Here is a 27,616-nt window from a genome sequence, read left to right as displayed (position 1 = left end):
TGCATTGGAGAAGGAAATGGCAACCCACTCCAGTGTTCTTGCCTGGAGAATCCCAGGGACGGGGGAGGCTGGTGGGCTGCCGTCTATGGGGTCGCACAGAGTCGGACACGACTGAAGCGACTTAGCAGCAGCAGCAACCTGCATGATCCAGCTGGGAGTCACAGCATGTTCGGGGTCTTGTTTTTGTTGTTGCTATTAAAAATCTTCAGTTAACAAGTTAACATCTTCAAGTTAACATCTCAGCACGGCATTTCATTGTGCAGAGGTGCTAAAAGTTATTAGGGAAGGGGCCATGGTGGGGTTTCTGTCTGAACATCCCTGCTTGTATGCTGGGAAGACCGGGCATCTGAGGGCTGTGTTCTCAACAGCTCTGCCACCCCCCTCCAGAGAAGCCCCACTGGTGTGCCTTCTGCTCTTCTCACCACCTTGCTTTTCAACATGCACATCCCTCCAATACAGCTCCGTCCTTCCTGACAAAGCCAGTGTCCTCCCAGGTGTCAGGGCTCAATGACTTTCATCAACAGTTCGGAACCCGGGTGCCTCACTCCCTGCCCTTCTCGAGCACCTCCCCGCTTGACCTGTCTGCGGTCAGTTAGGGTCCTTTGATCCCTGAGTCGTTCTGAGGGGTAGTGGCGCTTGTCCATGACTGGGGGCCAGTGGTCACCCAGCCTCCTACATCATCTCCCTTCTTTCATCCACTCTTGCCCCTCTATGTTCTATTCTATTCTTCACAAAACAGCCCGAGTGAAAACAGAAGTTAATGTAGTAAAACATGAATTAAACTGAGTCACTCCCCTGCTCTGCGCCCTCCAACAACCTCCAGCTCATGCAGGGTAAACTCCAAAACCCTTACCAACAATGTCCTCATGCCCAGCCCTTGGCTGTCCTCCAAACTCAAGTTCTGCCAGCATACACTGGCTCCAGCTGGGAGCCCCTGGAAATTCCACGAACAATGAGGTGATCAGGGAGACCAGTGCCCAGGGAGAGGTGATGAGGGCCTGGGTGGGGCAGCAAGGGGAATGGACAGGCTTTCTGCTTCCGCCTGCCCCTGTGAAAGCTCACGCACCTGCACCCGCCATCTTTTTCCTTCCCAAGTCACTGTCTCTGCTTCAGTTGTTGAGAGCCTGGCTCCCAGCTCTAACGCTGACCTGCCCAATCTGAGGAGACTTCAGGGTCCACGTAACTGACCCAGTCAACCACCAGCATCAGAATTTCAGGAGTCCCTTTTAAAGCCTTCACTCCCATGTGCTCACCTGTCCGTCATGGGGCTTCAGTCTGAACTGGCCTCAATCTTTGCATCTGCTCCTCCTTTCAGATCTTAGCTTTGAGTACCCACTGCTCACCTGTGCACTCTCAGATCGAGGTTCCGTGACACTGCCATCCTCTCCCTGCCAATCAGTAGCTCCCCCGACTCACACCTTCCCCGTGGGTCCCACAGCAGCAGAGTCTTTGGGGAGCTCAGATCATGGCCCCTCACAAATGTGTGACTCCACAGGCCTCTCAAAGTTTTGAGTGACTACTCAACCCGTCCGGAAAGATCTCTCCCTCCTGTTTTCCACGACACTGTTGTCTCCTGGTTCTCCTCAAGCCTCTCTGTTCACCTTTCTGTCCATCTCAGGGGCCACCTTTCGTCTTCCCCTACTTCCGACATGCTGGTGGGCCCTCTGTATTCATCCCCGCCTCCCTCCCTGTCCAGCCTCTGCCTCAGTGGGTGACTTCATCTGGTCTGATGGTTTTGGCCATCCCCTGTGTTCTGGTCCGTCTAGTCAAAGTTATGGTTTTTCCAGTAGTCATGTATGGATATGAGAGCTGGACTATATAAAGAAAGCTGAGTGCCAAAGAATTGATGCTTTTGAACTGTGGTACTGGAGAAGACTCTTAAGAGTCCCTTGGACTGCAAGGATATCAAACCAGTCAATCCTAAAGGAAATCAGTCTTGAATACTCATTGGAAGGACTGATGCTGAAGCTGAAACTCTAATACTTTGGCCACCTGATGTGAAGAACTGACTCCTTGGGAAATCCCCTGATGAAGGCAGGAGGAGAAGGGGACAATAGAGGATGAGATGGTTGGATGGCATCACCGACTTGATGGACATGACTTTGAGCAAGCTCCAGGAGTTGGTGATGGACAGGGAAGCCTGGCATGCTGCAGTCCATGGGGTCACAAAGAGTCGGACATGACTGAGCAACTGAACTGAACTGAACTGAACTGAACTGTGTGCTGATGACTGACAAACCTGCAGCAGCCTTCCCTTCTCATATATAAGGCACAAAAAACCCAGGAATCTAGATGGGTAAATGATTGCTTCTAAGGATGGGCATGGGGCTTCCCAGGTGGTGCTAGTGGTAAGAACCTGCCTGCCAACGCAGAAGACACAGATCTGATCCCTGGGTTGGGAAGATCCTCTGAAGGAAAGCATAGCAAGAATGCCTGGAGAGTCCCATGGACAGGTGGGCTACAGTCCATAGGGTCACAAAGAGCTGGACATGACTGAAGTGACTTAGGACGCATGCACATACCAAAGATGAGCATACCTTTAGACACTGTGAAGGCTCTAGAGTGTGCCTTTTAGCTATACTCTAACCGCCTTCTGTTTGCCAGCGGGTCTGTTTAGGATAGTAACTAGGGCCTCTGTGCCCTTTAGGGGCCCTGGAAGGAAGTTGGCCACCATGAAACTTCTCATAAACATAGTATCATAACAGATCAAGCCAAATCCTCGTGTGTTACTGTAAACACTAAGTTCATCAATGGCCCATCTCTCCTTTCTATTATGGGGTCCTCACTCCCTTCACATGGTACTTACTCCCAAGTACTCCGTGGTTAGAAGCTTCTCCCCTGAGAGCTCTCCAAGCTGGGGCTGGATCAGTTCGTCCTTGTCCAGATCGGCTTCCATAGTGTCATGGTCCTCCTGTTTCAAAGGAGACATGAAGTGAGAGCTCTGACCCCTCTGGCAAGTCCCCAGAGGGTGGCTCTCTGAGCGGCCACCTGTCGTGAAATGGGAAGGCCTTGGGTTGGCATTTCAAGGGTCTCAAGGGCACAACGCCCTCTGCTCATGACCTCCGTGAAGATGAAAAGGAAAATGCCAACCCACCTCTTTAAGACGTCTCGTGTCTAATGACCACTTCCACAACCACAGGTGGGAACAGATTCAACAAGATGCTATTGAATGGTTTCTCCTAGTTACAGTTCTCAGAATGTTTTTCTCTGTGAGGTCAAGACCGTGTGAACCAGCTGGCCTACAAATAACTATTAAGCCCCTCCATATGCACAGGCCTTACAGGGGATACAAAACTGTATACTGTAGGCTTGTTCTTCTCATGAAGTTTACAGTCTCTAAGTGAAAAGATTCAATAAAAAGATAAGAGTTGTTCTGCTTCCGAGAAGAAGGAATGGACATGTTTTCCCCTGTTGCTCCCTCTAAGCAAAACCAAAAATACTGGACATTATGTACCAAATAAACCTAGGAGACTCTGAAAGGTGGCGAGGAGGAGGCAGACTGGCTGGCTGTTCTGGAACACAAGGAATGAAAGGTGGTGAGTCCCCGGCTTTACTTTTTGCCTTAGAGATTCTAGACTTGGCATTGAAGAAGGCAGCAACCCAGAAATGAGAATGGGAAGACAAACGCTTGCCCTCTCTAGCCAAAGAACCAGCAAAGGGGGGTGCCCAGTGTGATGGGACTTTTAGACACTAAGCAGACACCGGAGCAAATGCTGTCACCCCTCCTGCCCAGCCAACCCCCAAGCACACCAGCAAAGGAGCCGAGACTTCTGCCCTCGCCAGGCTGTGATATCACTGTGTGTGTGGGGTGATATCAGAGAAGGACAAGTAGGGAGGGGGAGTTCCGACCTTGCTGGGCGGTAATGAGCCACCCCCACATCCCAGCACCAGGGAGAGGAGAGACCCGGTAGAGAGCCTGGACTTCCACCCCAACTCGGCGGTAATGAGATGTCCCATCCCCCAGCTGGGGATGGGGTCAGAGAAGCCCTGGTGAGACTCAAGATGTCCACCACTGCCTTGTTTCTCCATGCTCCTGCGGTGTTGGGGGGCTGTGTGGGGAGCAGTAACGTGCCGTTCCTATGGCAGAAGCCTCGTAGGGATGGAGAACTCCCACCCCCATTCTGCACTAACGAGGAGTCTCCTCCCCGCTCCCCCTCCACTGGGTCTCCAAAGGGACCAGGGGCAGAATCTGGACTTTTACGCACTTCTAACAGTAATGAAGAGGAGCCCCTGCTCCCCTGCCAGAGCAGCGTCAGAAGAAGCCAGATAAAACAGAAGATTTACATAAGACAAAAGTTTCATCACATAGTATCCAAAATACTGGGGTTTAAATAAAAAAATCACTCATCATACCAGACATCAGAGTGTTCTCAAACTTAATCAAGAGAAAAACGATAGATGCCAATATCAGGATACAGAGATGTTAGAATTATCTGAAAACATTTAAAGGACCCATCGTAAAAATGCTTCAGTGAGCAATCACAAGCACTTTGGAAACAAATGAAAGAAACAAAGTCTTGGGGCTTCCCTGGTGGTCCAGTGGCCAACACTCCGAGCTCCCACTGCAGGGCACCTGGGTTTGAACTGTGTCCCACATGCTGCAGCTAAAAAGATCCTGAAAGCCGCAATAAAGACCAAAGATCCCACGTGCTGCTACTAAGACTCAGCGCAGCCAAATAAATAAATAAATATAAAGATTAAAACAACAATTAAAAAAAACCCAGCAGGTCTCAAGAACATAGAAAAGGAAGAACAAAGTAAACCCGGGGCAAGCAAAACAAAGGCAACAATAGAGAGAAGAGCAGAAATCAATGAAAAGGAAAACAGAAAAACAAGAGAAAATTGGTGAAACTAAAAGCTGGCTCTGAAAAGATGAATATAATTGTCAAACCTCTAGTGAGACTGACAAAGGAAAAGAGACATAAGTTACTGATATCAGGTATGAAATAGAAGCTATCACTACAGACCTACAGACATCAAAAGGGGTGGGAGGGAGGTTCAAGAGAAGGGGGGTATGTATATTTATAGCTGATTCACTTTGTTGTATGGCAACATTGTAAAGCAATTATCCTCCAATTAAAAATAAATTTTAAAAAAGGATAATAGGGACTACTATGAGCAACTGTAGATAAATTTGACAATTTAGATAAAAAACACAAATTATTACACTCTCATAACCTGAGTAATCCTATAACTATTAAGAAAATTGAATTCATAATTTTAGAATCTCCCCCAAAGAAATCTCCAGGCCCACATGGTTTCACTGGAGAATTCTATCAAACTTTTGAAAAAAAAAGTAACATCACTTCATGGCAAATAGATGGGGAAACAATGGAAACAGTGACAGATTTTATTTTTATTTTTTAAAATTAATTATTTTAATTGGAAGCTAATTACAATATTGTAGTGGTTTTTACCATGCATTGACATGAATCAGCCATGGGTGTACATGTGTTCCCCATTCTGAACCCCCCTCCCATCCCATCCCTCAGGGTCATCCCAGTGCACCAGCCCTGAGCACCCTGTCTCATGCATGGAACCTGGGCTGGTGATCTGTTTCACATATGATAATATACATGTTTCAATGCTATTCTCTCAAATCATCCCACCCTTGCCTTCTCCCACAGAGTCCAAAAGACTGTTCTTTACATCTGAGTTTCTTTTGCTGTCTTGTATATAGGGTCATTGTTACCATCTTTCTCAATTCCATATATATGCATTAGTATACTGTATTGGTGTTTTTCTTTCTGATTTACTTCACTGTGTATAATAGATTTCAGTTTCATCCACCTCATTAGAACTGATTCAAATGTATTCTTTTTAATGGCTGAGTAATATTCCATTGTGTATATGTACCACAGCTTGCTTATCCATTCATCTGCTGATGGACATCTAGGTTGCTTCCATGTCCTGGCTATTATAAACAGTGCTGCGATGAACATTGGGGTACACGTGTCTCTTTCAATTCTGGTTTCCTCAGTGTGTATGCCCAGCAGTGGGATTGCTGGATCATAAGGCAGTTCTATTTCCAGTTTTTTAAGGAATCTCCACACTGTTCTCAAGAGTGGCTGTACTAGTTTGCATTCCCACTAACAGTGTAAGAGGGTTCCCTTTTCTCCACCCCCTCTCCAGCATTTATTGTTTGTAGACTTTTTGATAGCAGCCATTTTGACTGGCGTGAGATGGTACCTCATTGTGGTTTTGATTTGCATTTCTCTGATAATGAGTGATGTTGAGCATCTTTTCATGTGTTTGTTAGCCATCTGTATGTCTTCTTTGGAGAAATGTTTGTTTAGTTCTTTGGCCCATTTTTTGATTGGGTCATTTATTTTTCTGGAATTGAGCTGCAGGAGCTGCTTGTATATTTTAGAGATTAATTCTTTGTCAGTTGTTTCCTTTGCTATTATTTTCTCCCATTCTGAAGGCTGTCTTTTCACCTTGCTTACAGTTTCCTTCACTGTGCAAAAGCTTTTAAGTTTAATTAGGTCCGATTTGTTTATTTTTGCTTTTATTTCCATTACTCTGGGAGGTGGGTCACAGAGGATCCTGCTGTGATTTATGTCAGAGAATGTTTTGCCTATTTTTTCCTCTAGGAGTTTCATAGTTTCTAAAAATATGGAACACTTCACAAATTTGCATGTCATCTTTGCAATTTTATAGTTTCTAAAAATACAGAACACTTCACAAAATTGCATGTCATCATTCCAATTTTAGTATATGTGCTGCCGAAGCGAGCATGACAGATTTTATTTTCTTGGGGTCCAAAATCACTGCAGATGGTGACTGCAGCCATGAAATTAAAAGATGCTTGCTCCTTGGAAGAAAAGCTATGACCAACCTAGACAGTATATTAAAAAGCAGAGACATTACTTTGCCAACAAAGGTCCATCTAGTCAAAGCTATGGTTTTTCTAGTAGTCATGTATGGATGTGAGAGTTGGAATATAAAGAAAGTTGAGCACTGAAGAATTGATGCTTTTGAACTGTGGTGTTGGAGAAGACTCTTGAGAGTCCCTTGGACTGCAAGGAGATCAAACCAGTCAATCCTAAAAAAAAATCAGTCCTGAATATTCACTGGAAGGACTGATGCTGAATCTGAAACTCCAATATTTTGGCCACCTAATGCAAATAACTGACTCCGTGGAAAAGACCCTGATGCTGTGAAAGATTGAGGGCAGGAGGAGAAGGGGACAACAGAGGATGAGATGATTGGATTGCATCACTGACTGGATGGACATGAGTTTGAGCAAGCTCTGGGAGTTGGTGATAGACAGGGAAGCCTGGCGTGCTACAGTCCATGGCATCGCAAAGAGTCAGACAGGACTGAGCGACTGAACTGAACAGAACATCAATTCTACACAATGTTCTCCAGAAAATAGAAGAGGAAGAAATATTTCCTAATTCATTCTATGAAGCTAGCATTACCCTGGTACCAAAACTAGACAATGATAGTATCTTCATAAAAAGAAGTGTGTGGATGTATGCTCAGTCATGCCCAACTCTTTGTGACTCTGTGGACTGCAGTCTGCCAGGCTCCTCTCTGTCCATGGGATTTTCCAGGCAAGGATACTTGAGTGGGTGGCCGTTTCCTTCTCCATGGGATCTTCCCAACCCAGGGATCGAATTTGCAACCCCTGTGCCTCCTGCATTGGTAGGCAGATTCTTTACCACTTGAGCCACCTGGGAAGAAATACTTGGGTATAAATCTAACCAAATACGTATAGGACTTGTATGCTGAGAACTACAAAACACTAATGAAAGAAATCAAAAAGGTTTAAATAAATGGAAAGACAAATCTTATTCATTAATTAGAAACCCAACATAGAACTTCCCTGGTGGTCCAGTGATTTAAGAATCTGCCTTGCAATGCAGGGGATGCAGGTTTGATCCCTGGTTTGGGAACTAAGATCCTACATGTGGAGGAGCAACTAAGCCCATGCCTGGCAACTACAGAGCCCAAGCGCTCTGGGACCTACACGCCACAGCTACAGAGTTCGTATGCATGATGCAACAAAGATCCCATGTGCTGCAGCTAAGAACTAACACAGCCAAATAAATAAATACATATTGAAAAAAGAAACCCAACACAGTTAAAATGTCGATTCTCCCCAAGTTGATATATAAGTTTCATGTAGTTTCTATAAAAATCCCAGCAGGATTTTTCTGTAGATGGACCCAAGACTATTCTAAGATTTATATGGAAGGACAAAGGAAGTCAAATAGCTAAGATAATTTTGAAAAAGAAGAATAAGGGAGAGGAATCAGTCTCCTAGATTTCAGGACATTATTGTTGACAAAGAACACTGCCTGCCATTTCAGTAAACGAAGGATGTGTGTGTACCTAGTTACTAAGCTCAATTTAACTCCTGTGAGCCCATGGACTGTAGCCCACCAGGCTCCTTTGTCCATGGGATTTCCCAGGCAAGAATACTGGAGTGGGTTGTCATTTCCTTCTCCAGGGGATCTTCTTGACCCAGGGATTGAACCCATGGCTGCAGCCTCATCTCCTGCATTGCAGGTGGATTCTTGACTACTGAGTTGCTGGGGAAGCCATCAGTGCTCACAGAGCTGTCAGCCAGTGGAGCTGGTTCTACACAGTTAAGATGACTATCACAGGAGTAATTTCAACGAGTCCAGACACTTGAGTCTTCCCAGACACAGAAAAGCACTAAAATCATTAACTTGAGATGTCTAGTAAAACTCCTCCCTTACCTCTTTGGAACAATTCTTCAGAGCTGTCTGAGAGGCTGTCTCCCAGGCTATAGTCCTCAGTAAGGTCCCAAATAAAACATAACTCTTAACATTTAGGCTGTGCATTTTTTTTCCAGTTGACATGATGCATGTACTAGAATTACGATTGATAATCTTGATATTGGCAGAGAGAGAGACATACAGATCAACTGGACAGAACAGAGAACTTCAAAACAGACCTACACAAATATGTCCAACTGATTTTTGACAAAGATGCAAAAGTAACTCAACAGAGGAAGGGCAGTCTTTTCAATAAGGAGTGCTGGAGCAACTGGATATGCACAGGGAAAAAAATGAACCTTACACTAATTCTCACACCTTATAATATAACAAAATAACTCCAAATGGACCATGGACTTACATGTAAAACTATCAAATCATCAGGAAAAAAAACCAGAAGAAAATCTTTAGGATCTATGGCAAAGCAAAGAGTTCTTATACTTGAAGTACAAAAGGAAAATTTGATAAATGGGAGTTTTATTGAAATTTTAAAAGCTTTTGTTCTCTGAAAGACCGTGTTGAGAGGACAAAAAGAAAAGCTATAGACAGGAAGAAAATATTTGGAAACCACATATCTGAAAAAGGACTAGTATCTAAATATATAAAATATATAAAGAACTCTCAAAATTCAACAGTAAGTTCCCCAAACAATCCTATTAGAAAATGGGCAAATATATAAAGAGACATTTCACTAAAGAGGACATGTGGATGACAAATAAGCACAAGAAAATGCTCAACATCATTCACCATTCAATTCAGTTCAGTTCTGTCGCTCAGTCGTGTCCGACTCTTTGTGACCCCATGAATTGCAGCACGCCAGCCCTCCCTGTCCATCACCATCTCCCGGAGTTCACTCAGACTCACGTCCATCAAGCCGGTGATGCCATCCAGCCATCTCATCCGCTGTTGTCTCCTTCTCCTCCTGCCCCCAATCCCTCCCAGCATCAGAGTCTTTTCCAACGAGTCAACTCTTTGCATAAGGTGGCCAAAGTACTAGAGTTTCAGCTTTAGCATCATTCCTTCCAAAGAACACCCAGGGCTGATCTCCTTTAGAATGGATTGGTTGGATCTCCTTGCAGTCCAAGGGACTCTCAAGAGTCTTCTCCAACACCACAGTTCAAAAGCATCAATTCTTCGGTGCTCAGCTTTCTTCACAGTCCAACTCTCACATCCATACATGACCACTGGAAAAACCATAGCCTTGACTAGATGGACCTTTGTTGGCAAAATAATGTCTCTGCTTTTCAATATGCTATCTAGGTTGGTCATAACTTTTCTTCCAAGGAGTAAGCGTCTTTTAATTTCATGGCTGCAGTCACCATCTGCAGTGATTTTGGAGCCCCAAAAAATAAAGTCTGTCATTGTTTCCACTGTTTCCCCATCTGTTGCCCATGAAGTGATCAGGAAAACCTAAATTAAAATCCCAATAAGTCACTCCATACCTATCAGAATGGCTAAGTTAAAAAAGAGTAACAACATCAAATGCTGGTAAGGATGCAGAGAAAGTAGATCTATTTCTAGCGGGAACACAAAACTGTTTTAGCCACTCTGCAACACAGTTTGGCAGTTTCTTAAAAAGCTAAACATGCAACTACATACAACCCACAAGTATGCTCTTAGGCATTTATCCTAGAGAAATGGAAACTTATTGTCACACAAAAATCTGCATATGAATGTTCACAGCAGCTTTATCTGTAAAAACCAAACCTGGGAACAAAAGACGTTCTGCCACAGGAGAATGTTAAACTGTGGTCCAGCCACACTATGAGCTAGTGACCACACACGCACCTGGATGAACCTCCAGTGAAATACGTTGTATGAAAAAAGCCAGTCCTTAGTGGTTACATACTATGTGACTCCATTTACGTAACATTCTCTAAATGACAAAACTCTGGAAATGGAGAACAGATTAGTGGTTGCCAGGGTTTAAGGAGTAAATGGGATGTGACTGTAAAAGGGATCTGGTGGTTATAGAAATCTTCTGGCTCTTGAACGCATCCGTGTTAATACCCTGGTGGTTGTTATACTGTAGTTTTGTATGATGTTAGCAGTGGATGGAACTAGGTAAAAGGTATACAAGATTTTTCTCTATTATTATGTGAATCTACAATGATCTGAAAAAAAAAAAGTTTTCAAATATACAAAAAGAGGAGTTAAAAACCAAGTAATAGTATATATGATAATAATAATAAATAATAATAGTATATATATGATGGTGTTGGAGAAGACTCTTGAGAGTCCCTTGGACTGCAAGGAGATCAAACCAGTTCATCCTAAAGGAAATCAGTCCTTGGAAGGACTGATGTTGAAGCTGAAACTTCAATTCTTTGGCCACCTGATGCGAAGAACTGACTCATTTGAAAAGACCCTGATGCTGGGAAAGATTGAGGCAGGAGGAGAAGGGGAAGACAGAGGATGAGATGGTTGGATGGCATCACCGACTCCATGGACACGAGTTTGAGTAAACTCTGGGAGTTGGTGATGGACAGGCAGGCCTGGCGTGCTGCAGTCCATGGGGTCACAAAGAGCTGGACACGACTGAGTGACTGAACTGAACTGAACTGAGTATATATGAACTGTCCCCAGCCTGCGTCTAATCAAATGCCAGCTGGCACTGGGGAAGCTGTGGTACTCTCCTCCATTCCCTGCCAGCACTTCGGAGACTACACTGTCCTTTGTAGGTTAAATTATGAAGATCCATACAAGACAGGCCAGGGACTTAACCTGTGGTCCAGTCGTTAAGACTCCATGCTCCCAATGCAGGGGGCACAGGTTCGATTCCTGCTCAGGGAACTAGAGCCCACGTGCTGCAAGTAAGACCTGGGGCAGTAGAATAAATACATGAATTAAAATAAGCTATAAACAAATAAATAATACGAAACTGACCATCTTGTCACCTGACTGAGGTAGAATCCAAGGAAAGAATGTGTCCGTGTGAGGGGAGCTGGCCTGCTGTGAAGTGAGGCCAGAGGAAGGAAGAGGCCCTGGAGGGGCAGCAGGCCCAAGACCCAGCACTCTCAGGGCAGAGGGCTGCCCCAGGCCGGCATGTCTGGGTGACAAGGGTCCCTGACATCCTCAAGTCAGGCCTTCTCCTGAATCTTCACCCACTCAACCATGTGGAATTTGCTTCCTCTAAAACTTGCCAACAGGAAGAGGAAGCTCTGCTCTGCAAACCTAAGTACCCGTCCTTATTTCCAAGCTGATTCCTAACCATATTGGTGAATGTGATTTATCTGAGTCAGTTTCGAAAAGATGACAAAGCCCCCGGTTCCCATGAGGACTGCCTTTGCGGGGTTGGGGCAGAGAGGCTGTTCCAGGGCGCACCGCTGTCTCCACAGGTCTCTTCACCACACGGTCAGTCAGCGCCACCTGCCACCACTAGACCCTGTCACCCCAGGGTGGGGCAGGGGAGGCTGTCTTAGGAAAAGGGGATTCGACTTATCCTATGTGGCCACCAGAGCAGACCAGAACCAGCAGACTCAGGAGGGTTCCAGTGAGCGTGTCCTCACCCTCCGCGCTGTCTTACTCACTGCGGGGGCTGCTGAGGAAACACTACCCCCTCCAGCTTACATGCGAGCATGGAGGAAGCCACCGTGCACTTCCACAGCACTCCACCTCAGCTCTCACAAGGACTCCGTGGGGGTTCCTTTCACAACATCTGCTTTGTGTGATGTGGAACCTGAGCTGGAGAGGCGTGACAAGCCCACAGGGAGAGCCTGGCCTGGAGGGGGAGGTCTGGACTCTAAGCTCAGGGCAGTCCTCTTCCACCCAGAACTTTCTGACTCAAGACCTGGGGCCCTGCAGAGAAGCCTGTTTTCAGGGAGGTGCAGGCTGGACCTCAGTGCCTGGTGGAGATTGAGCACAATGGGGCAGAGAGAGGGGAGAGGAGGGGCCAAGGGCTGGATCCGCACCCCCTTACCCCCCCCATTCCTCTCCCAATCCCCCCACCCCACCCCTGCCCCGTCTCGTCCTCTCTCTTTCCATCCATCCTGTCTCATCGTGGATGGAGAACCCATTCTTGACTGAACTGGAACACCAGGTTCATGACCATTTAGCCCCTTGTCCTGATCGTTCTCCACACAAGGGCTACTGCCTTTTTTTGCTGTTCACCCGAGTTGGCAGCTCTGCCAAGTGTGGTGTACCCGCCATCCTGAAATTTCACTCGGGGTTCCTTAAAGGCAATGCTATGTGAGGCCCTACCCGAGGTCAGGTCTGGGACAGCCAGGTAAGGTTTTACTGCTGCCTGGGCTTCGAGTTTAGCTTTACTTAAAACACCAGCATCTTGGTGATCAAATATTGTGTACATTATATGACTATTTTAGGAAAATGATTGCTCTTTGTGGACGACAGCACTGGGCTCTGTGGTCAGAGTGAGTGGCTAAGGGTGCTGGGCGGTGGAGTAGGATTTCATTTCTTTTCTAGGGAATGAAGCCGTGGAGCCACCAGCTGGCAATAGGCATGTGAATCACAGTTTCACAGAGGTATTGGTGATACACCACTTCCCTGCCAGGATGAAATAGGAGACCTTAAGAAACAAAACAAATGTCCACATTCCATTTCAATGAAAAATAAAAGGTCAATGGCTAAGCTTAATCAACACTAGCAAAAGTATTTCTCTACTCTGGACAACAAGTACGTATGTAAGACATTCACTTGCAAATACACAAATTAACAAACATATTCTCGATCATAAGTTAAAGCCTGACTTACTAGCTTCTTGTTGATGTTTGACAGAAAACAGTAGAATTCTGTAAAGCGATTATTTTTCTTAAAAAATAAATTAATTAAAAAACAAATTAGTAAGAGATTCACTGATATATTCAATTTTTTTTAAAAAAAGCAAATGGATGCTTTTTTAAAAAAATTAAAAGTACTTCATAGTTAAATTCATTGATAACTGATAAACTTTGGAAAACACAGGACAGTTTCTATATTGGCTCCCTAATATATACAACTCTGTAATAGAAGTGGACTTAAGTCACAGTGTCATATGCAAGTGTGGGGCCCGAGAAAGAACCAGGGTACCTCAGCCAGCCTGCTTCCACCTGGAGACTTTGCTTCTTCTGTCACAGTTTTTCTATTGCCAACATACAGGCAAATACACTGGGTGCTTTCAAGAATATCATGTTAGTGTAAGACACAGAAATGTAAGAAAATGGATGTGAAAGTCATTATTAAATGAATAGCTCCTGGTTAAGAGAGTTAGCAGTGAGGCCCTGATTAGACCTGATTCTTATCAGTGCCTGAGCTTCTCCCTCCAGCAAATGAGATCATTTAAAGTCCTGCCCCTTTAAAATCAGGACTTACTGATTAAGGACATTTCTTAAGCTTTCCATATACTCTATAGACATAAAGAAGTTACTATCATGGTTTTTCTAAGAAACACACTGATATCAGCAAAAAGGAAACGGAGGCATCGTCAAGACTCCTGAAACGTAAAGACAGAAGGAAAGGGGCTGTACTTGATGAGCTGGAAGGTGCTATTAGACAGAGTTGTTGCTGTTGAGTTGCTGAGTCTATTCTCTGCGACCCCATGGACTGCAGCCTCCCAGGCTCCTCAGTGCATAGAATTTCCCAGGCAAGAATACTGGAGTGGGTTGCCATTTCCTTCTCCAGGGGATCTTCCCGATCCAGGGATAGAACCTGCATCTCCTGCATTGGCAGGCAGGTTTTTTACCACTGAGCCACCAGGGAAGCCCTTTAACTTCAATACTATTGAGGCAAGAGCTTAATTCAATACTAGTCTGTTTCCAGCAACACTTGGGAAACCAGATGCAGAGGGAGGTTTGGGAAGGCAGAGGAAATCATGAGATGTGGTGGGAAACGTAAAGAGAGAGCCCATAAAACTGATGCCTGCTGAAAGCAGGGCACTGGGTCCACCTGTGCCGTTGGGGCCGAGTGGGTGGAACCACTGAGGACATGTCAGAATTTTCTGAAATGAGCACGCCTAGGAGACACTCAGGGATGACCTTACAGCGTCAGCCTTCTCTCTGGAACAGGAGAGACTACTTTCCACCATTTTCCCCCGATTTAAGTGGGTTTCACTTGTGTAGAAACAGTACCAGCCACACTGCTGGCTTCCCCCGGCTGCTTGTGAATTCCAAACGACACATATTTTGCAATCTACTCTGTGAAGTAAGCAGGTGATGGATAAGGAGCGCTTGGAGAATAAATGCCTCATTAGGGTGGGTTTTAAATACCATTGTCAGGAGGAATTTTACTAACATTACTGGTCTTTATGTACTTGGGCAGAATGCATCAGATTACTAAAGGGAGAGCCCAAGGATAACTGATCACGTCAAGAAATTAAGAATGCCTCAATAAAAAAGGCACTTGAGCTGAGATGAATTTAGATGCTCTAATACGAAGCTTCCCCATAGTGGCTCGGTGATCTTATGACACTACAAGATTCTTAACTGAAGGCTTTAGATACATAATACTCCAGACAAACCAGATTCTAAGCAGTTGGCCTGAAAGCAAAACTAAGGTTGACCACTAAATGCATTTGAAAACTCAGATTCTTGCAGATACAATGCAGAGCGCAGAATGTATTCAAGTGGTTTTACATATGACAAGCGAAAGTATCGAGTGTGTTTTCCACTTGAAATAATTATAGGACTTCTAGCAGCAGTTTAAACTTGAGACACCTTCTCAGAACCCTGAATTGGAAATCTTGCTCTTTGTAAAAATAAGGAAAAAACACTCCACATGGGAGAGAAAGGGTGGACCAAGGTGACCAGGTAGGCAGTATAATCAACCTATTTCCCCTAGCAGAATGGATTTTTTTCCAATTTTGCAGCTTTATTTTACGTGTGTGCCAGGACTGCGGATGCAAGGAGGTTCTGAGCCCTGGAGGACTCGTTTTGAGGCTGAGCTGTTCTAAACAGCAACTTCCCATCCACAAAATGACATTCCTGGGGGGCAATGACAGCTGGTTTGACAACCAGCCCAATTCATTAACTAACCACATTACAGGAACCAGAAAATCTGTAACACCCTTCGCTTCCTTGATTCTTCTAGTCCAAGGCTTTAGCTGCCTAATGTGCTTGCTTAAACATCCCTGAAGTCTACGTGAAAATGACAAGACATGTGGAAATGACAGTCGTGTTGCTCTGAGAGAAAGTGAAAAAGAAAATGAAAGTGTTAGTCCTGCAGTCGAGTCCGACTCTTTGCAATCCCACGGACTGCAGCCCACCAGGCTCCACTGTCCATGGGATTCTCGAGGCAAGAATACTGGAGTGGGTTGCCATTTCCTTCTCCAGGAGACTCATTCCAACCCAGGGATCAAACCCGTGTCTTCTGTGTCTCCTGCATCGCAGGTGGATACTTTACCGTTGAGCCACAGAAGCCCTGAGAGAGGCCGAGCTTACAAAAATATGTAACACAGAGAATCAGAGGAGACTGGGAGGATCAACAACTCTGGAAGTGAAAGACAGTAGAAAGATCTGGTGGGACAGAGAAAGGCAGCCACCATCACAGCAGTGTCTAGACACCGTGCTGAAGGCAGACAAGAGGACTCAGGTAACTGAGTTCCTTCTTTAATTTTAAAAAATTAATTATTTTTAAATTTTTGGCTGTGCTGGGGCTTCGTTGCTTTGCAAGCGCCTTCTCTAGTTGCAGAGAGTGAGGGTACTCTTTCTCTAGCTGCAGAGAGCGGGAGTTGGGGTGCATGGACTTCTCGTTGTGGTTGCTTCTCTTGCAGTGGAGCACAGGCTCCAGCCACTTGGGCTTCAGTGGTTGCGGTACCCAGGCTCAGTAGCTGTGGTGCACAGGCTTAGTTGCTCCTGTGAGGCACGTAGAATCTTCCCAGACCAGAGATGGAACCTGTGTCCCCTGCACTGGCAGGCGGTTTCGTATCCACTGCACCATGAGGGAAGTCCTGAGTTCTTTCTAAACAGGAGTTGCCGAGTGTGCTCAAGAGATGTGGGGGTGGACCTGGCACTTGGGGAATCAAAACATCTGGAGTCTGGGTGTGTCCCTCCTCAATCCTGAATGACTAGGGAGGGGCTAGCTAATAAGCAGAAACCACCACCCCAGATATGGAAACGTATCTGACACAATGAAGGTACAACAGCAAGCAAAGTCACAGGGAAAAACTCTTATTCTATAAACCATGTCAAGTTCTGAGATAATGTTTAGATGAACTTCAAAGTCCTCAAAGAACTAGATGAAGGAGATTTGAAAAGTAAGGATTTGTCATTATTTCTCAAGCTCCCTTGGTAGGGAGGATGTGTTTGTGGCGGGATTGATTAGGAACCTGAATTTGGTATTTTAGGAAAAACAGGGAAATTTAGGAAGAGTTAAGAAAATTTTTCACAGGCTGGCTGTTACAAGAAGTTTGCTCTGGGAACAGCGTCCCTCCCCTCCTTTCACCCATTGAGGGTATCCAACCCCTTCTTCCCCATTCTCCACCCCCAGCTCCATCCTGGCCACCCACCGACAGGCTCCAGCTCTGGCCAGGCACCGCACCAGCGACTTCCACTCTAGCAGACAATACTGAAATGTCAAAACTGACTAACAAGCTCTGAGTCTGTGCCAGTAGTTCACATGGATCATTTCATTCGATCCTCCCAACCACCTGATGAAATGGATATTTATAGCTGTACTTTACAGGTGAGAACACCAAGGCCTGAGGTGCTGAACCATGTGCCCTTGGCCACATGGCTGGTGAGAGGAGGGGCTGGGCTCAAACCCTGGCAGGCTGATTATGGAACCACTTTCTCTGTATTGAGATTCAAACACTTGCTGTTTTCCCATTAAGTATTTGTCATTTCCAGGGTCTGTTGGGGCTACAGAGAGGCTTCTGTGCTTGGCTCCTCTTACCTTGGACTTGAAATGAGGACACGGGCAGCACATACGATCAAATGCACCCATGAAAGGAGACAAGAATGTGATTCAAGACCCCAGGGGCTGTAACAGTGAGATATCAGCAGATCAAGAGAGTGTCCCAGCCTTGGCTTTAACATGTGCCCTTACCCACCCCCTACCCCCAGCTTTTCTGGATTATACTTACTCCGCATAGCTCCAGAAGGAACAAGTGGATATTATATAGACACAAAGGAAGAAATGGAAACTATCCATTTTTGTGTGTTCATTGTGTACCACAGACTAATTCACTGATCTCAACAATTCAGTAGTAATTATCTTTATCTTTATAGATGAAGAAACAAAGCTAGTAATGAGAAAGAAAATATAAACCTCAACTAGGGTCTCAATGGAGTGGACCTTTGAATACCACCGTTAGCAACTTAATTTTCTTAGGTGATACGGGGCATGGGAATGTTTTTAAGAAGGAATCGAGTGAAAGCAAAAATGGGTTCAGCCACCTTGGAGAGCAACGTGGCAGTATCTATTGGTGATAAAGACAAGACCCTTGTGCAGGGGTTAAGAGGATGAACTAGGGCGGCACATCTTGGTATGAACAAATCTCTAACATGTAATGTTGAATGAAAAAAAAGCAAGTTGGTAAATGATTCATAGAGCATTATGCCATTTATGTAAAACTGAAAACCACAAAACAATAGTGTACATGGTTAAGGGAGACATAAAGATATTATAGAAGCACAGAATGCCCATGGAATGTTACGCACCAGGTTCCGAAAGGTGGTTAACTCTGGGGAAGATGGGAGAGGAGAGCAGGGAAGAGATGGAGCCACAGCGGTCAGGTTAGTTTCTGGACTTTCTGTTAAGTTGAAAATGCTCCAAAATTTAAGAACAAAGTGATCATGGCCCTGCGTGATCCAGGCCCTGTTCTGGGAAGATGGTCTGGTGGCCACATGCAGGAAAGGCTGGGAAGGGAGGAGACTGAGGCTTAAGTCAGGATGTGGAGCAGAAAAAGGAAATGAAGGGGAAGATGAAAGTGACTTTTAGAACCATGAGCCATAGTGTCTGGAGGATGATGGCAAAGTATGAAGGAGAAGGAAAAACCAGATTCCGGAGCCACTGAAAGAGTACAGGTACCTGGACAAGTGAGCAATTAAGAATCTCAGTTGTTGTGAATGTCCACATTTGATTTTTGGGCTTTGCTGGTGGCTCAGATGGTAAAGAATCTCCCTGCAATGCCGGAGACCCAGGTTTGATATCTGGATCAGGAAGATCCCTGGAGAAAAGAATGGCAACCCACTCCAGTATTCTTGCCTGGAGAATTCCATGGACAGAGAAGCCTGGCGGGCTACAGCACAAAGAGTGAGACATGACTGAGTGACTAATACTTAATACACTTGATTTAGAGCCACTTATTGACCATACATCACACATGTTAGACACTAGACAGTTGGCTCATTTAGAGAAACTGAATCTTGCATACGGCAGAATCTGGACCTCAATGAGGGTCCCTGATTCTAAGATGAATGATGTAAGCCCAGATGCCACTTTAGCCAAGAAATTCACAAGGTCCACAGGCTACCTGGTCCCAGTGCCTCAAAGCTCAGTTCAAGGACACAGATGCCAAGCCCTGTTAATGACTTATTGTATTCAGTTGGCAACTGCAGTTCTCATTGTGATGCAGTCAATGGGCACTCTGAGTGACCCTTTAACACAAGATGAGTGCTAATGTCACTTTTCACTTAATATTTTCCAACAACTTCCCTCTTCTCTCAGAAAAAGAGCTAATGTCCTTAAATCCATTACCATGTGTAAAACAGATAGCTAATGATGGGAAGCTGCTGTATAGCACAGGGGGCTCAGCTCGATGCTCTGTGATGAGATAGAAGGGTGGGATGGAGAGAGTGGGAAGGAGGCTTAAGGGGGAGGGGAATACATATATACATACTTAAGGCTGATTCACGTTGTTGTAGGCAGAAACCAACACAACATAAAGCAATTATCCTACAGTTAAAAATAAAAAATTTTTAAAAAGAGCTAATGTCCTTCTCAAGGCTCCAGGTGATCTGACCCCATCCTCTGACTCTGTATCCTATTCCCTCCCCATTTCTTGTGGGTCCCCAGGAAGTTTCGACCTTGACATTGGCTGTCCCCAGGGTCTACCTTGGGGCTTCTCCCTCAAGTCCTTCTTACTTTTATTGTTCTTTGAGGCACCTACCACCGCTTGAAAAAGTAAGGAAATATTACATTTCTATTTCCTTATTTGTCTAAGGTCTGCTTTCTCCTGATAGGGTATCTATTTTGCTTACTGCCACGCCCGGACAGCTTCTGGTAAAGGAAAATGAGTAGGTCAGGCAATTCCCCTCTACACACATCAAGCACAAAATGTGACAAATTTATTAAAAACGATCATTTCAGGACACTGGAAAATGACCAGTGGCAGATCACAACTGCTCACTGGGGAAGTGCTACTGCACGTGGGGCAAGCGCGGCGCTCTGCTGGGAGAGTTCCCGTCTATTTCAGGCAGTGAAAATCCACAGCTTTATTAACTGAGGGTGTGGACTTGGTGGAGGGCAAGTAAGAAACCAGCTAGAAGCTGAAGGGGGATTCCCAGAAGCAAGGGAGCCACAGAAGGCCTGCGATGATAAAACCTCCAAGCATCCCCGACGGACTGTTAACTACAGATGTGTGCAGAAAACCCAGGGAGCTCAGAGAAAGTTAAAAGCTTGGGGGAACTTGGAAACTTTCTAGGCTTTTAAATGAATTCTTCAACCTACAGGTAACTCAAGTCACAGAAGATGGTCACTTGAGGTGGATAAACATTATCTTTACCCAAATCTCTCACTGACAGTGAAACTATGCAGGGAGACCCATATGGCAGGGCACGTAATACGCAGAGACACCACAAGCTGCATGCCACAGGGGGAGAGGTTACACAGAGATCAGCCAAGGTAAATGATTACTCAACAACTCTCAAGAAAGCAACACATAAGCCAGAATCTTTGCAACGTATTATCTGCAATGCCTGGTTTTCAACCAAAGGCATTATCAGACGTGGCCCAAGAAACAGAAAAAATGTGACTCGCGCTCAGGAAATATTGAGTAGCCAAGAACTAACTTTGAGTGGGCCCAGATGTTGGATTTAGCAGACAAAGATTTCAAAATAGCTATTATGAAAACGTCTACAGAATTAAAGGAAAATGAGCTCAAGAGCTGAAGAAAAATATACTAAAAATAAGTGAAAAACAGGGAAGTGGACCCTGTAAAAAGGAACCAGATGGGGGTTCTAGAGCTGAGAAGTATAATAACTGAAATGAAAAATTCAGTGGATGGGTACAACAATAGATATGAACTGACAGAAGAATCAGTCAGTTGGAAAATGGAGCAACACAAAGTATCTGGCTTAAAGAACAGAGAGAAAAAACACTGAAGAAAATAAAGAAAGCCTCAGAGGTCTGTCACATAATATCAAGTATTCTCATACATGTGTAATTGGATTTCTAGGAAGAGAGGAGAGAAAGAAAGGGGCAGAAAAATACTTGAATAGATAATGGTTGAACTCTTCCCAAATTTGGTGAAAAACTGTAACTTATAGATCCAAGAGGACTTCCCTGGTGGCTCAGACAGTAAAGAATCTGCCTGCAGTGCAGGAGACCCAGGTTCGATCCCTGGGTCAGGAAGATCCCCTGGAGAAGGGAATGGCTACCCACTCCAGTATTCTTACTTGGAGAATTCCAAGGACAGAGGAGCCTGGTGGCGGGGTATAGTCCATGGGGGTGGCAAAGAATTGAACACCACTGAGAGACTTTAACTTCCACTTTTTATAGACACAATGAATCCTAAAAAGGATAAATACGAAGAATACTACATCCAAACACATCATCATCAAACTGCTGAAAGCCAAAATTGAAGAAAAGAATCTTAAGTACCAGCAAGGGCAAAACAAGCACTTTCAGGGAAAGAATGATAAAAGGTACCATTAATAGCTGGCTTCTCATCAAAGACAAAGGAAGCCAGAGACAACGACATATTCAAAGCGAGAAAAACCATACCCAGTGTAACTGTCCTTCAAAAATGAAGGTGAGATAAAGACAATTCCAGATTTTAAAAACTAAGAGAATATAACAGACTTGAGTTACAGAAATGCTACAGGGAGTGCTTCAGGCAAAAGAGAAACGGCGTCAGATGGTAACTTCACAGGAAGGAACAAAGGACGCTGAAAATGCTAAACACGTGGACAGGCAGAGATGGACGCTTTCCCCCAGATTTCTTTAGAAGATTCATGACGATTGAAAACGAAGACTCACAATACTGGGTTGATAATAAATACAGAGGTAGTATATGCGGCAACAAGAGCACGAAAGAGGAACAGAAATAGAGCTGTATTGGTGCAAAGTTCTATTTTACCAGAAACAAATCAGTATTAACTCAAAGAAGATTGTGCTAAGCTGTATACTGAAATCCCTAGAACCAACTCAGAAAGAAAAAGGAAAATACAGCTAAAAAGCTAATAGAGTAATTAAAACGGTATACTAAACAATATTTGTGCAATACAAAATAGGGTAAGACATGTATTTGTTTAAAACAAAGGAAGGGAGGAAAAAGAGGAACAAAGATCGCATAAATAGAAAACAGCAACTAGCAGAATTAAACCCAACCATGCCAATAATTACATTAAATATGAATAAATATTAAAGAAAACAATTTTGAAAAAGAACAATGTTGGAGAACTCATATTTAAAAACCTATTATGAAGTTAAATACAAGAATTAAGATCATGTGGTACTAGCACAAAGACAGACATGTAGGTCAAGGGAACAAAAATTAGAATCCAGAAATAAATGCTTACATTTATGGCCATTTTTTTTTAAAGAGTTTCAATCTGACAAAGTAATTCAATGGGTCAAAGCACAGTCTTTTCAACAAACTGTATTGGGATAACTGGATATTCATATGTAAAAAGATAAATTTAGATCTTTGCCTGAAATCATATATAGAAATTAACTACAAATGGTCCTACATCTAAATGTAAGAGCTAAAGCTATGAAACTCTTAGGGAAACATGGGAGAAAATCTTTGCAATATTAGTTTAGGCCAATAGTTTTCAACTGGAGGTGATTTTGCCTCCTGGGGACATTTAGCAACGTCTGTAAACATTTTTGGTTGTCACGACTTTGAAGTGGGGTGACCAGTTCTGGCACCTAATGGCCTGAGATGCTGTTAAATATCCTACAACACACAGGATAGTCTCTACAACAAAGAATTATCTGGCCCCAAATGTCAGTAGTGCCCAAAGTTGATAAACATTGGGTTGGGCAAAGAGTTCTTAGATACAACAACAAAAGCACAAACCATGAAAGAAAAAAAAAGGTAGGTAAATCAGACTTCATCAAAATAAAAAACTTGGGTACTTCAAAAGATGCCATTAAGAAAATGAAAAGACAAGTCACACTTTGGGAGAATATATTTACAACTCATATACATGGGGAAACAATGGAAACAGTGACAGATTTTCTTGGACTTCAAAATCACTGTGGATGGTGCAGTCCTAAAATTAAAAGATGTTTGCTCTTTGGAAGAAAAGCAATGACAAACCTAGACAGCATATTAAAAAGCAGAGACATTACCTTGCCTTCAAAGGCCGGTATAGTCAAAGCTATGGTTTTTCTAGTAGTCATGTATGGATGTGAGAGCTGGACAATAAAAAAGGCTGAGTGCCAAAGAATTAATGCCTTTGAACTGCAGTGTTGGAGAAGACTATTGAGAGTCCCTTGGATTGAAAGGAGATCAAACCAGTGAATCCTAAAGGAAATCAGTCCTGAATATTCACTGGAAGGACTGATGCTGAAGCTCTAATACTTTGGCCACTTGATTCGAAGAGCTGACTCATTGGAAAAGACCCTGATGCTGAGAAAGATTGAAGGCAGAAGGAAAAGGGGACAACAGAGGATGAAATAGTTGGATGGCATCACTGACTCAATGGACATGAGTTTGAGCAAACTCCAGAAGATAGAGAAGGACAGGGAAGGCTGGCGTGCTGCAGTCCATGGAGTCTCAAAGAGTAAGACATGTCTTAATGACTGAACAACAAATGATATGTTGAATTCCTAACCCCCAGTACCTCAAAATGTGACCTTAATTGGAAATAGGTTTGTTGTAGATGTAATTAGCTATGATGAAGTCATATTGCAGTAGGGTGGGCCCCTAATTCAATGTGACTGGCGCCCTTACAAAATGATGTGAAGACACACAGGTGAGAAATACACCTGCAAGTCAAGGAATGCTAAGGACCTCCAGCAACACCTGGAGCTAAGAAGGCGTGGAACAGGCTCCCCCAGAGAGAGTGTGGCCCTGCTGACACCTTAATTTTGGACTCCTAGGTTCCAGGGCTGTGAGAAAATACCTTTCTGTTGTTTGAAGCCAACCAGTCTGTAGAACTTCGTTAGACCAGCCCTAGGAAAGTAATGCAGCTAAGCAAGAACATAAAAGATGCTCAGCATCATTAGAAACTGGGGAAACACAGACTAAAAACGCAGTGTGGGACTTCCCTGGCAGTCCAGTAGTTAAGAATCTGCCTGCCAATGCAGGGGACACAGGTTTGGTCCCTGGTCCAGGAACTAAGATACTACATGCTGAGGAGCAACTAAGCCTGTGTGCGGCAACTACTGAAGCCCGCATGCCCGAGAGCCTGTGCGCTGCAGGAGAATCCATTGCCATAAGAAGCCCACTCATTGCAATTAGAGAGTAGCCCCTGCTCGCTGCAACTAGAGAAAGCCCGAGCACAACAGTGAAGACCCAGCACAGCCAAAAATAAGTAAATAAACAATAATTTAAAAACCATGATGTAATATCACTTCATATCCACTAGGATGGCTATAATTAATTCAAACAACAGACAAATAAAAAACACTGGTGTGGATGTGGGAGGGCTTCTCAGGTAGCAGTAGTGGTGAAAGAAGCTGCCTGCCAGTGCCAAAGCAGGAGATGTAAGCGACTCAGGTTCAAGCCCTGGGTTGGGAAATCCCCTAAGCAGGACACGGCAACCCACTTCAGTATTTTTGCCTGGAAAATCCCCTGGACAGAGGAGCGTGGTGGGCTACAGTCTACGGGATTGCAAAGAGTCCGATATGACTGAAGCTACTTAGCACAGCAGAGGATGTGGAGAAATTGGAGCCCGAAAGCCTTCTTCAGCGATCAATGCAAGGAAATAGAGGAAAACAACAGAATGGGAAAGACTAGGGATCTCTTCAAGAAAATCAGAGATACCAAAGGAACATTTCATGCAAAGATGGGCTCGATAAAGGACAGAAATGGTATGGACCTAACAGAAGCAGAAGATATTAAGAAGAGATGGCAAGAATACACAGAAGAACTGTACAAAAAAGATCTTCACGACCTAGATAATCACTATGGTGTGATCACTGACCTACAGCCAGACATCCTGGAATGTGAAGTCAAGTGGGCCTTAGAAAGCATCACTACAAACAAACCTAGTGGAGGTGATGGAATTCCAGTTGAGCTATTCCAAACCCTGAAAGATGATGCTGTGAAAGTGCTGCACTCATTATGCCAGCAAATTTGGAAAACTCAGCAGTGGCCACAGGACTAGAAAAGGTCAGTCTTCATTCCAATCTCAAAGAAAGGCAATCCCAAAGAATGCTCAAACTACCGCACAATTGCACTCATCTCACATGCTAGTAAAGTAATGCCCAAAATTCTCCAAGCCAGGCTTCAGCAGTATGTGAACCGTGAACTTCCTGATGTTCAAGCTGGTTTTAGAAAAGGCAGAGGAACCAGAGATCAAATTGCCAACATCTGCTGGACCATCGAAAAAGCAAGCGAGTTCCAGAAAAGCATCTATTTCTGCTTTATTGACTATGCCAAAGCCTTTGACTGTGTGGATCACAATAAACTGTGGAAAATTCTGAAAGAGATGGGAATACCAGACCACCTGATCTGCCTCTTGAGAAACCTGAATGCAGGTCAGGAAGCAAGAGTTAGAACTGGACATGGAACAACAGACTGGTTCAAAATAGGAAAAGGAGTTCATCAAGGATGTATATTATCACCCTGTTTATTCAACTTTTATGCAAAGTACATCATGAGAAACGCTGGACTGGAAGAAACACAAGCTGGAATCAAGATTGCTGGGAGAAATATCAATAACCTCAGATATGCAGATGACACCACCCGTATGGCAGAAAGTGAAGAGGAACTCAAAAGCCTCTTGATGAAAGTGAAAATGGAGAGTGAAAAAGTTGGCTTAAAGCTCAACATTCAGAAAATGAAGATCATGGCATCCGGTCCCATCACTTCATGGGAAATAGATGGGGAAACAGTGGAAACAGTGCCAGACTTTATTTTTCTGGGCTCCAAAATCACTGCAGATGGTGACTGCAGCCATGAAATTAAATGACGCTTACTTCTTGGAAGGAAAGTTATGACCAACCTAGATAGCATATTCAAAAGCAGAGACATTATTTTGCCAACAAAGGTTCGTCTAGTCAAGGCTATGGTTTTTCCTGTGGTCATGTATGGATGTGAGAGTTGGACTGAGTGCCGAAGAATTGATGCTTTTGAACTGTGGTGTTGGAGAAGACTCTTGAGAGTCCCTTGGACTGCAAGGAGATCCAACCAATCCATTCTGAAGGAGATCAGCCCTGGGATTTCTTTGGAAGGAATGATGCTAAAGCTGAAGCTCCAGTACTTTGGCCACCTCATATGAAGAGTTGACTCATTGGAAAAGACTCTGATGCTGGGAGGGATTGGGGGCAAGAAGAGAAGGGGACGACAGAGGATGAGATGGCTGGATGGCATCACTGACTCGATGGACGTGAGTCTGAGTGAACTCCGGGAGTTGGTGATGGACAGGGAGGCCTGGCGTGCTGCGATTCATGGGGTCTCAAAGAGTCGGACACGACTGAGCGACTGATCTGATCTGATCTGATACCTTGGCTGACATGAATATAAAAATGGGAACAGCCAGTTTGGAAAATATTTGTCCATTCCTTTAAAAGTTAAACAAAAATCTGCCATACAACCTAGGAATTCCACTCCTGGGTAACTGCTCAAGAGAAATGAAAATGTATGACCAAACAAAGACTTACTCACAAATGTTCACAGCAACCTTATTTATAATAGCCAGAAAAGTGAAAACTATGCAAATGTCTATCAATGGAAAAACAAAAAGTGGTCTATCCATACAATGGAATATTATTCAGCAATAAAAAGAAATTCTGCTTTATTCTATATGGTTAAACCTCAAAAAAATCATACTAAATGAAACCCACCACGTGCAAAAGACTACATACTATATGAAATGTCCAGAAAAGGCCGATCAACAGAGCTAGAAGGCAGATCAGTAGTTTCTTGGGGCTTGAGGGGAGGGAGACAATGGATAGGGATTAACTACAAAAGGGGGCTTCCCTCATAGCTCAGTTGGTAAAGAATCTGCCTGAAATGCAGGAGACCTGGGTTAAATTCCTGGATTGGGAAGATCCCCTGGAGAAGGAAATGGCAACCACTCCAGTATTCTTGCCTGGAGAACCCATGGACCGAGGACGTGGCAGGCTGCAGTTCATGGGGTCGAAAGATTCGGACATGACTACAAAAGAGCCTAAGGGACGTTTCTGGGTTGCTGGGAATGTTCTACAGTTGAATTGGGGGGCTAGCAGTGCAACTGTAAATTTACTAAAAATCATTAAATTGTATGTTTAATTGTACAGGTGAAAGATCATGGTATGTAAAAAGTGCTTAAAAATAGAAATGCTCTAATCAAACACTCTAGTCAAAGGCAGAGATTGTCAAACTGGATATAAAAGCAGGATCTAGCTATAGCCTGTCTACAAGAGAAGCACTTTATTTATTTATTTATTTTTGGCTGTGCCACACGGCATGTGGGATCTCAGATTCCTGACTGGGAATTGAACCTGCATGCCCTGCATTGGAAGCTTGGAGTCTTAACCACTGGACTGCCAGGAAAATCCCAAGAGAAGCACTTAAATTCCAGGACACAGATAGGCTGAAAGTAAAAGAATGGAAA

The 27,616-nt window shown here is 44.1% G+C and overlaps 1 protein-coding gene across 10 annotated transcripts in view; it reads right to left on the bottom strand.

Annotated features, from left to right (window-relative positions):
• Positions 1-27,616, bottom strand: part of ARMC9 (armadillo repeat containing 9) — a 181,017-nt gene that overhangs the window by 39,648 nt on the left and 113,753 nt on the right. For 9 of the 10 annotated variants that reach the window (XM_025278457.3, XM_025278454.3, XM_044937951.2 and 6 more), the window contains exon 20: positions 2,807-2,911. The exons of the other annotated variant lie outside the window; for it this stretch is intronic. In XM_025278457.3, the coding sequence (XP_025134242.2) occupies positions 2,807-2,911 (105 nt within the window). The remainder of the gene's footprint in view (positions 1-2,806; positions 2,912-27,616) is intronic. 10 annotated transcript variants of the gene reach the window in all.

This window comes from Bubalus bubalis, chromosome 2 (genome assembly GCF_019923935.1).
Source record: "Bubalus bubalis isolate 160015118507 breed Murrah chromosome 2, NDDB_SH_1, whole genome shotgun sequence".
Lineage (NCBI taxonomy): Eukaryota > Metazoa > Chordata > Mammalia > Artiodactyla > Bovidae > Bubalus > Bubalus bubalis.
This window is presented reverse-complemented; position numbering and strand designations above follow the sequence as displayed.